This window comes from Erythranthe guttata, chromosome 14 (genome assembly GCF_056151865.1).
Source record: "Erythranthe guttata isolate IM_541 chromosome 14, IM_541, whole genome shotgun sequence".
NCBI lineage: Eukaryota > Viridiplantae > Streptophyta > Magnoliopsida > Lamiales > Phrymaceae > Erythranthe > Erythranthe guttata.
In genome coordinates, this window is record NC_142546.1 from 20,706,344 (window position 1) to 20,720,465 (window position 14,122).

The 14,122-nt window shown below is 33.3% G+C and overlaps 2 protein-coding genes across 2 annotated transcripts; both read left to right on the forward strand.

Annotated features, from left to right (window-relative positions):
* Positions 1–3,982: 3,982 nt before the first annotated feature.
* Positions 3,983–6,945, forward strand: LOC148765411 (dehydrogenase FPY6-like). Its single transcript, XM_088814762.1, has 12 exons — positions 3,983–4,383; positions 4,520–4,660; positions 4,809–4,857; positions 5,073–5,090; positions 5,195–5,313; positions 5,403–5,516; positions 5,676–5,726; positions 5,829–5,917; positions 6,011–6,071; positions 6,180–6,257; positions 6,372–6,485; positions 6,597–6,945. Exons 1-12 carry the CDS (start codon positions 4,264–4,266, stop codon positions 6,723–6,725), a joined length of 1,083 nt encoding a protein of 360 aa, XP_088670888.1. The 5' UTR covers positions 3,983–4,263; the 3' UTR covers positions 6,726–6,945.
* Positions 6,946–10,695: 3,750 nt separating this feature from the next.
* On the forward strand, positions 10,696–14,106 carry EIL3 (ETHYLENE-INSENSITIVE3-like 3). Its single transcript, XM_012973550.2, has 2 exons — positions 10,696–11,177; positions 11,630–14,106. The coding sequence occupies exons 1-2, from the start codon at positions 11,143–11,145 to the stop codon at positions 13,530–13,532; spliced, it is 1,938 nt and encodes a 645-aa protein (XP_012829004.1). The 5' UTR covers positions 10,696–11,142; the 3' UTR covers positions 13,533–14,106.
* Positions 14,107–14,122: the final 16 nt, after the last annotated feature.

Consider the following 14,122-nt stretch of genomic DNA (forward strand, 5'->3'; position numbering starts at 1 on the left):
ACTGATTTAATTGAAGGACACCTCCCATCAATTGTTTTATTTTTCTATGAGAGAAAACAGTATTACCTGATCTTGTCAGAAGCGAACCGGTTATAGAACCGTGCAACCATTTGGGTCATAGTTCTATAGGGTTGAACCGGTTCAATCGGGTTTGTAATTTTTTATGATATTTTATTGTTTTATTAATTTTAACATTATAAAAATACTATTTTATTTATTATTTTTAATCTTCCATCTATTATTTTACTTTTATCTACATAATCCCATTTTTACTTTTATTGTTATATATATATATATATATATATATATATATATATATATATATATATATATATATATATATATATATATATATATATATATATATATATATATATATATATTGTTTTTTACACTTTATATTTTTTCATTATTTATTTTCTAAATCCGACAATAGATCTCACCCTTATTCAACCTTCCATGATCATATCCGACAATGTTTCGACCATCGATGACTATATCCGGCCATCCACAACTAAGTTTGTGAAGGTTCGCTCAATTTTAGCCACAAAAAACGAACTCAATGGTGGTTTGAGATGTTTTGGCCGAAAATCGGGTTCTTTGACCGATTCGCCGGTTCTCGGGTTTTACCCGGCCGAACCGAGTTTTGGTCATTTGGCCCCGGTTTCAATTTTTTAGGTTTTAGAGGTTAGACGGGACAGCCTCATCGCCGCCGGATCACAGTTGAACTCGTCCGACCGGCCGGTCCAGTCCGATTCTAAATTACCCAAATTGTCTTTTTTTCTTCTTCCCTTTTTAAGTACAATTCAATTCACCCCTTGGACTTCAAAACGTCATCTTGAACATTTTCGAGTCCAAATTTATCAAAATTCAAAATACGAAGTTTCTAATTTTTTGAAGTAGCTTTCTAATCCAACTTGAATCGTCAAGATTGAATGTCAGATAAGAAATATATGCATGACTCAATGAACATTGCTCACAACTTTGATATTTTGAGTTATCTAAAATTCAAAATGTAACTCGTTTATGCATAGCTTTGTGACGCGACATTCGGCATAAGTACTGATTACAGTTTTCATGTTTTGAATTTTGCCAAAATCAAATTAAAAATGGGTCGAAATTAGGTTCAAGATTAAAACTTAATCAATATTAGTAAAATTAAAACGACATTTAACATTTCAGGTGCTTTAAATATATATGCAATGAGTAGACCTAGCTCACTCTTCTACAGTAACTAATAAATAACAATAAAGTAACGGGTTCGATCTAAACAAAATATTAACAGTTGAAATCAAACTCGGGTAGTTAGACAATGCGCTCTCCTACTCTAATATTGTGAACTAATTAAGATGCATGCACACTAAATAATTTAGTTTAATTAATTAGGGTATAGTTACCCATTTTAAACAAGAATTAGTTTCAAAATTAGATCATAATATAAAAGCAAAACATATTATATATGGATGACTAACCTTGAACAATTAAATATACTTGTGCTGCAGAAGGGCAGATTACAGCTGAAGCTCTCCTCCTTTGAATTTTGATGAATTAATTGTTGAAGTTATATTTGCATGGAACAATTCTCAAACTCTATTTGATTGAAAAAGAAAAAAGTGTAAAAGGGATTAAATAGGTTTAATAAAAAAAAAAATAGAGATGCAAAAGGAAGAGAATATTCTGGAGACAGGTGGCCATGCATTTGCCAAATGTACGTATGCATGCATGGCTGATGTTACATACGTTACAGCTCTGGGAAATTTTTAATACTTGCAGTTCTTCATCATTAATTATATGATCTTGTTGAGCAATAAATGATTGCTGATGGGAACTCATATAATAATGATTTTGATTTTTAGGTATGCTTTGTGGTGAAATTAAATTTCGTTTTTTTCTTGAGAGAGAGCTTGTGGAGAAATTTGGAATAAATAAATTATTAAGTTATTATTAATATCATCTTCCAAATTATTAAGAAATTTCGAATAAATAAATAAGAAAACTCTAATTGAATTTAAAAGGTAATGTGTATTAAATATATATTAATATATGGGTTGCTTCTTGTTAAGTGAGGAAATGGGATGGAACGAATCGAAAATGGCTTTTTCGGAAAAATTTCAAAATTTTTTTCCGAAAATTAAAAATGTGTTCCAATTTCCATACATTCCAAAAATATCGGAATTTTAAAATTCATTCCGATTTCAGAATGCCTCGGAATCGTCGGAATTTTCGAAAATTGCATTAATTGATAATTTTTTGTTCCAAATTCGAATATAATGAAAATTTTCTGACTTTATCACCTATTTTTTTCAAAATTTTCCAATAAGATGCAGTAAATCCTAAACAAGGTTCAATGCAATTATGTAAACATATCATAAATAATTCTTGCAAAACATGAATAAGAAACCGTTCAAAAAAAGAAACATAATAAATAAATAAAAATATATGTGAAGAGAACGATTACAGAAAATTGTGTTGCTAAAGTCTTAGTTACTTGGAATAAATTATATATTATAGAGATACTAATTACATCATAAATTTTATATTATGTAACTAAAATGGGATCATGAATCAGAATTTTCTATAAATTTATATACAATTTCAAGTTCATTCAAAAAATAATTGGGAAAATCGAAAATCAAAATTTCATTTACTTGGAATAAAAAAGCGACTCCGAATTCGAATAGTTTCGGATCAGAATCAACTGAATTCAGAAATTCCATCGATTTCCACCCCTACTTTTGGTAGAACCTGTGAGTCCGTGACCCAGAAAAAATGAAAGCCCATTACTCGGGCCCAAACCCACCTAAACGGTTGTCTAGAAAAAAAAAAAAAAAAAACACCTCAGCAAGTAAAAATATGTAGCTTTTTTTTTTTTTTTGATATTAATATAAATATTAATGTTGATGGGTTAAAAAAAATTCAATCATTTAAATTGTAACTAAAACCATCAGCTATTGAGCCCGTACTAAAAACATAAAAAATGGAATTAATTTACTCAATTTGATCATAATTAGTAAAGAGATTGTGTATATTTTTGCTGAATTTTAATTTTATCTAATTATTTTGTTCCGAAACCATGAAACCATCAATATGTAGAAATTGGGTGAGCAATTTTTTGTTAATTCCACATTGAGTAATCTGTAAAAGCCCAAAAACACATAAAAACCTTGTACAACATCCTATAGTGCAACCGACATTAATATTATACAATATATAATTTGCTTATATATATATATATATATATATATATATATATATATATATATATATATATATATATATATATATATATATATATATATATATATATATATATATATATATATATATATATATATATATAATGGAAAATTTTGAAAATCTCACCTTGATATACTTACCATCCGGAGGGAGGAACCCTAACTGCCATAGAAGGAATATTGGCAGTGAGAGAAAAATAACTCAAGTGAAAAATATTCAATATATTCAAATGGGATGACGTTTTTATTATACATGACATTTAAATCTAGGGTAAATTACAAACACCTCCCTGAGGTATGGTCAAATTACAAAACCCCCCTCTTGTTTAGATAATTACATCCACCCCCTCAACTATGATTTTTTCTTACACCTCCACCCTTATGGTGCGAAATTCAACATAATCATCTAGATTCCGTGGAATGTGCTCTAGTTTGTACTCGTTTTGTGTAAAAATACAGTTTTCGATGCACCACAAACTGATATATACAAGCTAAAAATCACATATTATGATCATCTTGCCTCAAAATGTAGAGTTCGAATGGGATAAAAGTAAAACGGGTACAAAAACTGATAATGTTCCATATAATCTCGAAGACTCCACTAAATTTGAGGAGTTGAGGGTATAGTTGTAATTATCCAAACAAGAGGGGTGTTTTTGTAATTTGACCATACCTCAGGGAGTGTTTGTAATTTACCCTTAAATCTAACTGATTAATAACAAACTGAATAATGAATTAACCGATTCACGTGTATATGGGACTAACACTTGAATTTTCTCACGTGCCTAAATATATCATATCATAAAAGAAAGAAGAAAAGTTTGGTACGATGATGATGAAAACAGGGAATCAACCAAAAAAATATCTTCACCGACTAATCACCATCATCGACAATGAAAACTCAATCACGCCACCATACGAAACAGCATTCGGAATTCAATAATCTACACTCTGCAAAAAAAAAAACTTTGTTTAGGAATTTCACATTTGCCCCACTCAAAATTAAATTAAATAAAATAAAATTGAAATGGGGTCTCCGAAGATAGCCATACTCGGCGCCGGAATCTTTGTCCGGACAGAATACATTCCGAGGTTGTCTGAAATCTCCCAACTCTTCAGTCTCAAAGCTATCTGGAGCCGCACTGAGGTACAATCAAATATATATGCATCAATCAATTTAGGGTTTTCACTTTTAAAAAATTAGGGATTTTAGTTATTTTCTATGTGAAATTGGGATAGGTTTGTGTTTGATTTTGTGAAGAATTATGGTTGTAATATTGTAGGAATCGGCGAAAGGTGCAGTTGAAATTGCGAAAGAGTTTTTCCCGGAGGTGGAATGCAAATGGGGTGATGATGGTCTTGATGACGTCATTGAAGATTCTTCCATTGATGCTGTGCTTGTTGTTCTTGCTGCCCAATTTCAGGCATCATATTCTCTCTTATGTCTGATTTTACTTGCTGTTCAGTTAGTTAATGTTTATTTGCCGCTTTGCATTCTAAAATTACGATAATTAAGGGTTTGATTTTTGTAATGATTTAAGAGTTCATACATAAGTTGAGTGTTTCTTGCAGGTGGATCTGTCCTTAAGGATTTTGAAGAGTGGAAAGCATGTTCTTCAAGGTAATTTGTCGAAATACGTAAATAAAAAAAATAAAAATTATTTCTGTACAACCGAAACTATATAAGAAACTCGACCCTTGATTACGAATTCGAATGCCATATATTCCAATAATTCTGTTATAAACGTTTGAGGTTCTTGTTGTTTGCATGTAGTAAACTAAACAGTTTTCGTGTTTATGTGCATGTATGTAACACACGTTGCTTGGGTTATGAAGAGAAACCAGCAGCAGCTTGTAAGTATAACCGAATCAGATTTTATGTTATTTCTAAACTTCCCGATAATCAATTTGCGAAAGAATCATTAATAATGAATGACGTAGATACATTATTTCTTCAGCCATCACCAAAGTGGAAACTGCATTGTCAAGCTATAACTCTCTTACCAGTACCGGTTTGCCTTCTAAACCAATTTGGGCAGTTGCTGAGAATTATCGTTTTGAACCTGCTTTTTTGGAGGTACATACGTGTCAAACTTAGACTTTTGGCTTGATTGCTTCATTTATTATTATTTAATTATTAATATATTGTTGTCCAAATGACTGCAGGGCAAAAAACTCATGGGTGATATCGGAGAAATGGTGAATTTTCAAATCATTGTGGAAGTTCCGATGAATAGCTCAAGCCCTTACTTCTCAAGTTCTTGGAGGCACAGCTTTGCCGTTAGTAAAATTTTCCGATTGCTCTAATTTCGATTAAAAAAAAAACAGCAACAAGAAATTTAGTTAAACATTTCCGTAATGAAATATAACATTTTTTTGTGGGATTATTTGCAATTTACCATTTTTGCCGTGTTCTGAAAAATCTCGATGTTTTCTCAGGGGGGTTACATTCTCGACATGGGAGTACATTTTATTGCAGCATTGAGGATGGTGAGCTGGCTAGTCTCTCTTTATTTTTATTATTTTTTATTATATTTTTTTTAATCTTCGTAAATAGATTTATTTGATTTTTACGATTAACGATGAAAAAAGATGGCTGGATGTGAGATAACTTCAGTCTCAGCCATGACTTCTAATGTCGATACCACCTTGCCTCCACCTGATAGCATGTCTTCATTAATGTAAGTTTCTCAATTTAATAATAATTTCTTCTTATTTAAAATTATTTAATAAATAAATAAAAATGCCCTTAAATTTTTCTTGTTCCCGTTAAGTCAACTGGAGAATGGGCGATCGGGAGTGTTGGTAACTGTTGTGTCTGCAAAAACACTCAAGGTACGTATGAAGTAATTACGAGTCTTAAATTATATTCCTCTGCGAATATAATATCTGTGTCTTAATCATTGCATTGCATCGCATCGCTAATGTTCTTTGTTCAAGTAGTTATTCTGGCGAGTTGTGGGCTTAAACGGGACATTTCAAATCGATGTGGAGAGTAGAGAAGGGAAGTTTGGATACTTGGTAAAATTTAGTATTTTGAAAAAATGGAATTCGTTATGAAATTAAATACCGTATTTTAAAAGTAGAATATCTAAATAGTACTAATCACTAGTGAATACTGCATTTATATCACAGGTCACGCTTTTTACGGCCGACGGGCAAACAAAGAGCAATTTCTACCCGGGATTCAGTGGCGTGACTGAAGAGCTCAAAATATTTTTCAGTGATGTTACACAAGCAAGCCTGAAGGTAAGTAGTAGTGGCAAGATTTGTAAAAAAAACTTGTTTTTACAGTTTTGGCATGAAAATACGTACTTTTGGTAATATCGTAGTGACCCCTCGACTTTTATTTATTTGCAGAAAGAGAGCATCTTCGAAGCTGAGGCTCGTATGTCTTTTATCGAAGGTGCACGAGATTTAGCGGTGATGGATGCAATGCTTGAATCTGGGAACAAACAAGGAGCACTTGTCCATGTGAAAAAGTTTTAATTTGGTCCTTTTGTTCTTGTCTTGAGTTGTTTGTGTGGTTTCTCATAAGTCGAATAAACGGCATTTATTATTAATATTTAATAATAAAGATGTGGAATGGGATCAAAATATTGCAAGCATTTTGAAGATAGATTTCCATTTCATTTATGTAATAAAGTATTCTCTATTTTGAGAATGAAAATAATGTTTGTCTGTATACTATGGTGAGGTGATTTTATAATGTTCGTGGCACCAATCTATCGTATAAGATGTGATATTATATCATTTGGACCCTTGTTATAGTTTTATTGCCACATGTTTCGAGAAATTTGCAAAAAGGAGTGTTTGGCAAGAGTTTTCCAACATTAGCACTCCGACGATCAAATAAGTTGGATTAGGTGGAAAAACGATATATGTGTATTCAGAGAGGGAAATATAGGAAAAATGAGTGTGTATTAGGAATACCTAAGTCATATTTCGATTATGCCATAAGGAATGGGTTGTGTGTCCCCCATTGTGCCCACATGGGAGTCATATGACCACTGCGGACTGCGTTTGTCTGCTAAGGGCAAACTATCTCATAACTCGCGGTCTGGATCAGTTATGGGGAGAGTCTGTTGATGTGGTCGCATGCCTCAAGTGGGCCTCTTCTCGGTCAGTCATGGTGCAGGCTTTCCACCTCTGTCTTTGACATTAGGTCGAATGTAGTCACATCCACCGTCTATACCTGCTCCACGTGAGACTAGTGAGAAACTTTATAAAATATTAGTGGACAAAGTTAGAGTGGGTTTCAATTGCGTTTTGACTTTGTATGGGTTTCCTATTGTTTGGACTTTAGGGCAATCGAGCCTGCATCACTTGCATTGTATGTTGCAATTTATTTTTATAACTAAAGTCAATTTTAGAAAATCTTTATTTAATTTTTTTTGAATTGTACTCTTTCATTGTTCTACTATTTTCGTTTTATCGAATCTCTAAATATTTTAATTAATACTGTTACTATTTCTACTTAAAACCGGATAAAAAAAAATTAATAGTTTATTTTATACATAAAAAAATAAATTGATGTATCCAAAGTCCAAACATTGTAACTAAAATTTGATTCGGCGGAGATACATACTCCTAATACGATTTATTCGATGCTACACCCGGTGAAAAACACCGGGTGGGTCTTCTGCTGCCACGTGTCTCTTTTTTATATTTTATAATACATTCCCCGCTAGGGTTTACCTTTAGGGGTTTTAGAAAAATAAAAAAAAGAACACGTGGCAGCAGAAGACCCATCCGGTGTTTTTCACCGGGTGTAGCATCGAAGGAACCCTCCTAATACAAACCACAAATAGAGAAGGCTTTGGATAAGTCCATTTCTATTGGTTACTACGAAGAGCCAAGAGGCAAAGTTTCAAAGATCTACTACATCCATTGTATCTGGACACTTCAAAAGTTTGAGGGCATTTTTGTCAAATCAGATTTTCTTTCCAACTCCAAAAACATTTGTGCCTATTTAAATTTTAGTAAATATGAAGTTATAATTAAGGTTTTGAGTGCAATAATGTTTGGTACTTCAAAACTTCTGTTTGTTCTAATCTCTAATTATCAGCCTCGTAGACTAAATTTATAAAATAATTATGAGAAGCATTACTACTTTTTGTGAGTGTTGATTAAACCATAGATTAGTGGATTCCCAATCAAACTTCAATTTCCATATCATATTCAATTTAAATCCCCAATATATATATAGGAGTTACTTTTCTAACTTTATATTGATGTGACATCGTCTATTCATAGTTTGTAGTCTACTAGTTGGTTTGCCCGGTTGAACTATAATATCAGAATCAACTGAAAATTGAGTTTTTTTCTTCTCAAAATGGTCGTTTTTATACTTAAAAAAACGTATAAAATGGTTAAAACTGCGTTCTTTTACTGCCCAGTTGAAAAAAAAAACCGGCTTGTGATATGTGTGTGTTGATATGTTGTGTGTGTAGGATTAAAGAATTATGTTATGTTTACTATAAAATTAAATATAAATAATAAAAATAAAATGAAAAAACCCGGTTGAAAGATTGATATTTATTGCTGATGTCTCAAGATTGATATAAGAAATTGTAATCCTTAAATATATTTAGTTAAGAATTATGTATGAACTAAAGAGATTGTTTGTTTCACGAGGATGTTGCATAATTATTGGCTTAATTCCACTTTGCACCCTTGAAATATACCATTTTGGCACTTTGCACCCTCGAAATAAATTAATAGCACTTTGCACCCTCGAAATACAATAAATCATGCATAATGCACCCCAAATGATTTTTTAAAGCTAAAAAATATAAATTTAATATTTGTAGTGATATTTTTTTAGGATGCCAAATGTCAAATATTTTTTTTATTCATCAATCATTTTGAAACTATAAAGTTCAAAAATAAAAATACATTCCATCAACATATTTAAAAATTATATTGTTTTATCAAAATAAAATACTTTACGAAAAAAAATCATTCAGCTATTACGTTATCAAGTTATCTGAAAATTCTTTTTTCTTCTAAATATTTTCACCTAATATTTTACAAACAGTGACATAAAAGATCCACAATCGAATAATTTAGTGATAAAAGATTATTTTTTTTATTTTTCTTTTGTAAGATAATGTAGTTTTTTTAAAATAATCCGGTGTAATTTTTATTTTTTCGCACTTTGTCCGCTCGAAATTAGGTTTGAGGTTCAAGAAAACAACAATTTTTTTTATTTTGTACCCCAAAAAGAAAAACACCAATGAAAAATAAAATTGCCTTTATTATTCAACTGAGGGTGCATAGTGAATGATTTATTGTGTTTTGAGGGTGCAAAGTGCTATTATTATTTTTCGAGGGTGCAAAGTGCCAAAATAGTATATTTCAAGGGTGCAAAGTGGAATTAAGCCATAATTATTAGATTCGAGTTCGTATTAGATTATTAGAATTTAGTACTATCTTGCACCTCTTCTTTTTAAGATTTAATTTATATGACAGATTCTAATTAAGGTAGAACCTCGATAATTTATTTGGATTCGGAATCAGTAAAAATGTAATAAATAATTAGTTCAATAATTCAGTGTTTCACTAAATCAATAAAAAATATTAACTCCATCAACTACAGTAATTTATAGAAATTTAACTGGATAATTCTCTATCAAGCATTACGAATCAAATAGTTTTTGTGAGTAATCAATTGTTATAAGAAAAAATAAGCACGTATATTTTTATGAATTTGACCAAAACAATTAATGTTTTTTAATGTAGCCATTTGGGGTTGACCTCATTGATAGCTATTTAATTCAACTACACCCTACAAATGGAGTTTTAGTATTTATCATTCTTGTGTAATTTATAATTGTCAAAATAAACCCTATATTAAAAAATTATGAAAAGTTGCTATAAAATTTAGTCAAAGTTAATAAAGTCTCTGCGAACTATTCATGCACTACACTCGCCTACTTGCAACTGAGAATGTTTTTTTTTACATGCGAAGACCCAAATATCCATTAAATTAAAAATATCATTAATTTATTTTTTATCTTCTTTTTTTTTTCTGAATTTTATGCAGATGGCGAGATAATATTTTCTTTTTTGTTTGGTTTATTAATAATTTATATTTATATTTTTAAAAAAAATTGAAATACTATTATTAAAAATATAAGTGTAATTTCGTCATTCCATACAAGTCAACAGCTAAATTTGATATAAGGAACGACAAAATAAAACACAACATATGGTGTTACGTGCTAATGTTTTTATCATAAAGTATTTTTTGCACTTTCGGAATAACACGGAGGGTCTATCTATAAATATGAATTTTGTATTTAAACGTGCACCAATATTAGTTATTGACGTCATCTACCATAAATACGATTATGGTTCAAAAATAATTGGTTCATTATTGAAATAAAATAATATATTTATATACAGATTTCTTTAAAAAAAAAAATTTAAATAATATTTTACTGCTTGGTGATTTCCCATTTATGGTATTTCTGTAATTATTATTGCTTCTTTGTTTTTCGAGTAATCTGTAATTATTATTGCTCGCGCCCCTAGATTCGGTGTTTGACCTTTTATAAGGGGGGCGTGTGATATTCTCTCATGTGCTTACTATACAGTTCTTTACTTTTCTAAACCAAAATCGCATTTTCTAAATCAGATTAAAAGGAGTCGCATAAAGTTGTATATGAAGGGGGCGAGTTCCTCCACGCGCGCGCACACAAAAACTCTCCCCTTCTCTCGCGGCCGTACACACACAGTCCACAAATATTGCATTACACCTCTGAAAATCATTTTCCCCAACTTTTAATTTTTTTCATCAATTTTTCGTCTTCGTTTTTCTACCCTTTTTGTTTTATTCCCAAATCAGAAGATCTCCGAATTCTCGATAGGGTTTTCGGGAGGGCTTAGAAATCAATTCGATATGGCTATGCTGGAGGATATAGGAATTGATATCAGGTCTGATTACTCTCTCTCTCTCTGATTGCCCAAAAACTGAAGAAATTGAAGATTTTATTATTCTCCTTATTGAATTTTCTATCCCCTTTTTTCGATAATTTTTTGTGTGCTGTGAGAAAGATTTTGTTTTTTTTTTTGTTTTTAAATAATTGACTTATGCTATTTACGAGGCTGTACAATTAATCCGGGCATGGATTTATATCGGTGTGGTATGATTTGATGGTCGGAGGTCGGAGGGGTGATCGATTTCCTGATTGCCTCTGCAAATTTCTGAAAAAATTAGTTATTAGGTTTTGCTTGGTTTGTGCTTTTGCTGAAGAAGAATTTTTTTTTGATTGAATTGAATAGGAGCCGGAAGCATTTATGTTGAATTTGCATTGTGTGTGTGTGTGTGTGTGTGTGTGTGTGTGTGTGTATATTTCCTTCTGATTTTAATTGACTTTGTGCGACAGTTCGGATATCGAAGTTGACGAAATAAGAGGTGATGACAACATAGAGGATAAAGATGTAAGCGACGAGGAGATCGATGCGGAAGAATTGGAGAAGCGAATGTGGAAAGATCGCGTAAAGCTCAAGAGAATCAAAGAAAGGCAAAAGCTCGCTATACAGCAAGCTGCAGAGAAGCAAAAGGCCAAGTCCACAACCGACCAAGCCCGCCGCAAGAAAATGGCACGAGCCCAAGATGGTATCTTGAAGTACATGTTGAAGCTCATGGAAGTTTGCAAGGCCCGTGGATTTGTGTACGGCATTATCCCCGAGAAGGGTAAGCCCGTTAGCGGTGCATCGGATAATATAAGAGCTTGGTGGAAAGAGAAAGTGAAGTTTGACAAAAATGGCCCTGCGGCTATTGCAAAATACGAGGCCGAATGCATTTCTTTAGCAGAGGGAGATGGCAATCACAATGGCAATTCACAGAATGTTCTTCAAGACTTACAAGATGCTACATTAGGGTCCCTTTTATCTTCTTTGATGCAACACTGTGATCCGCCTCAGCGGAAGTTTCCACTGGATAAGGGGGTCCCGCCACCTTGGTGGCCAACTGGAAACGAAGACTGGTGGTTGAGGCTAGGGTTGCCACAGGGTATGATTCCTCCGTATAAGAAGCCTCATGATTTGAAGAAGATGTGGAAAGTTGGGGTTTTATCTGCTGTTATAAAGCATATGTCGCCCGATATTGCAAAGATCAGAAAACTAATCAGGCAATCTAAGTGCTTACAGGATAAGATGACTGCTAAAGAAAGTTTAATATGGTTGGGTGTTTTGAGCAGGGAGGAAGCCCTAATTCGTCAACCGAGCAGCGACAATGGTTCATCCGGCGTTAGTGAGGCACCGTCAAAGGGTCGTGGAAATAGTAAGAAGAGACCTTCTGTTGAGAGCGATAGTGATTATGATGTAGATGGGGTTAATAATGGGCTGGGTTCTGTTTCGTCGAAAGATGATCGGAGAAATCAATCTGCAGATGTTGTTGTTGTACCTTTGGAGCCTCAGGATCGTGTTGCACCAAAAGGGGTCAAAGAGAAAAAAAAAGCAGGTGACCGGCCGAGGAAAAGAAGACATCAGAAATCGAGCACGCAAGTTCCATCTCTCAACAAAGATCCACTTGATGAAACTGAAGACATGGTGGTAATGGATGTAAATCATGACAGTATACAGTTTGCTGAGTTCTTGATTAATGAGAGCATACCGGAGATGGAAGCAGTAACAGCTATGAGACCTCACGAGAGTAATGCTCAGTTACAACCCGGCTTGGTGGAACCTAATCCGAACATTTTCTGCTCGATTCCTTCAGATGCTGTCCCCATTGGGAATATTCCCCTGGATAACGAGCGCTTGCCTTCCGCTGTGGCTCAAAGCGCCGACCTATTGACCTTTGGTTCCCATGTGATTCACGCGCCGCAAGATTCTGCATTGCATCTTGGACCCCAAAATACCGTATGGCAACCTGGAATTCAAGATTCAACTCTTCCACACGGATCTCAGAATCCCGGGTATAATCATGGATTGGCTTATCCATATTATAATCCAACAACAACAGCTGTTGTTGTTGGTTCGAGTCATCAAGGACAGCAATCCGAGGCGGGATTAAATGAGATGCGGTATAGACAAGAGGAATCGGGATTCCATTTGCCGGTGTTGCCTGCAGCAGAAACCAATATCCCGCAAGGAGGTTTCCCACAGTTTGTGAAAGAGTTTCCATCTCCTCTAAATAGTTTGTCGCCTGATTTACCAGGATACAGTCCGTTTAATCTTCAGTTCGATGGCACGAGTGCGTTGGATACTGATGACTTTGACTTTGATGACAATGCGGTTGATGAAGCTAACTTTGATGAACTGATGAAGTACTTCGCCTCATAAGCTGTTATTGGTTGCTGGTCCGTGGTATTTATGGGTCCTACGTTTTGTGAGTGAAATTATTGTTTTGCCCTTTGAACCGCATCATCTCCTCAAAATTCTATGATGCAAAGCGAAGAACCTTAACGAGGTTTTGACATGCTGTGAAGCGTCTTGAAAGAGAGGGGTTAGACGCATATACTTCAGATAAGAAGAATTGGTTTCGGGTTCATTTCGTTTTCACGACTAGTGAATTGGTAAGACTCATTTTGTTCAATAATTTATTTTGCAAAAAGTTTTATAGGGGCAAGAAAAAAAGTTTTTCGAGAAGGCAGACGAGCGTTCGGCTCTCAGCTGGAAGGCTTTCACCAGTTAGCTCAACATCTTTCTAATGCTAGTTAAACTTTAATTTGTTATTATTCAGATGCAAAGCTTAATCAGCATTGTTATCATTCTTTGCACAATGGTTTGGCCCTAACTTTGTACTGTTGTAGATCCATGACTGTTACATGTAAATGAGTTTTACTTTGCTGGGATGCTCTTTTTTATTCGACGAATTGTACTTATGAATGTACGTATGCTTTATCTGTGGTTTTTACTCCTTGTTTTGTCCA

Coding starts and splice junctions, on each gene's coding strand:
- LOC148765411 (XM_088814762.1), top strand. CDS start 4,264: ATGGGGTCTCCGAAGATAGCCATACTCGGCGCCGGAATCTTTGTCCGG. Junction 5,314..5,402: donor TTGAACCTGCTTTTTTGGAG/GTACATACGTGT, acceptor AAATGACTGCAG/GGCAAAAAACTCATGGGTGA. Junction 6,486..6,596: donor TTACACAAGCAAGCCTGAAG/GTAAGTAGTAGT, acceptor ATTTATTTGCAG/AAAGAGAGCATCTTCGAAGC.
- EIL3 (XM_012973550.2), top strand. CDS start 11,143: ATGGCTATGCTGGAGGATATAGGAATTGATATCAG. Junction 11,178..11,629: donor GATATAGGAATTGATATCAG/GTCTGATTACTC, acceptor TTTGTGCGACAG/TTCGGATATCGAAGTTGACG.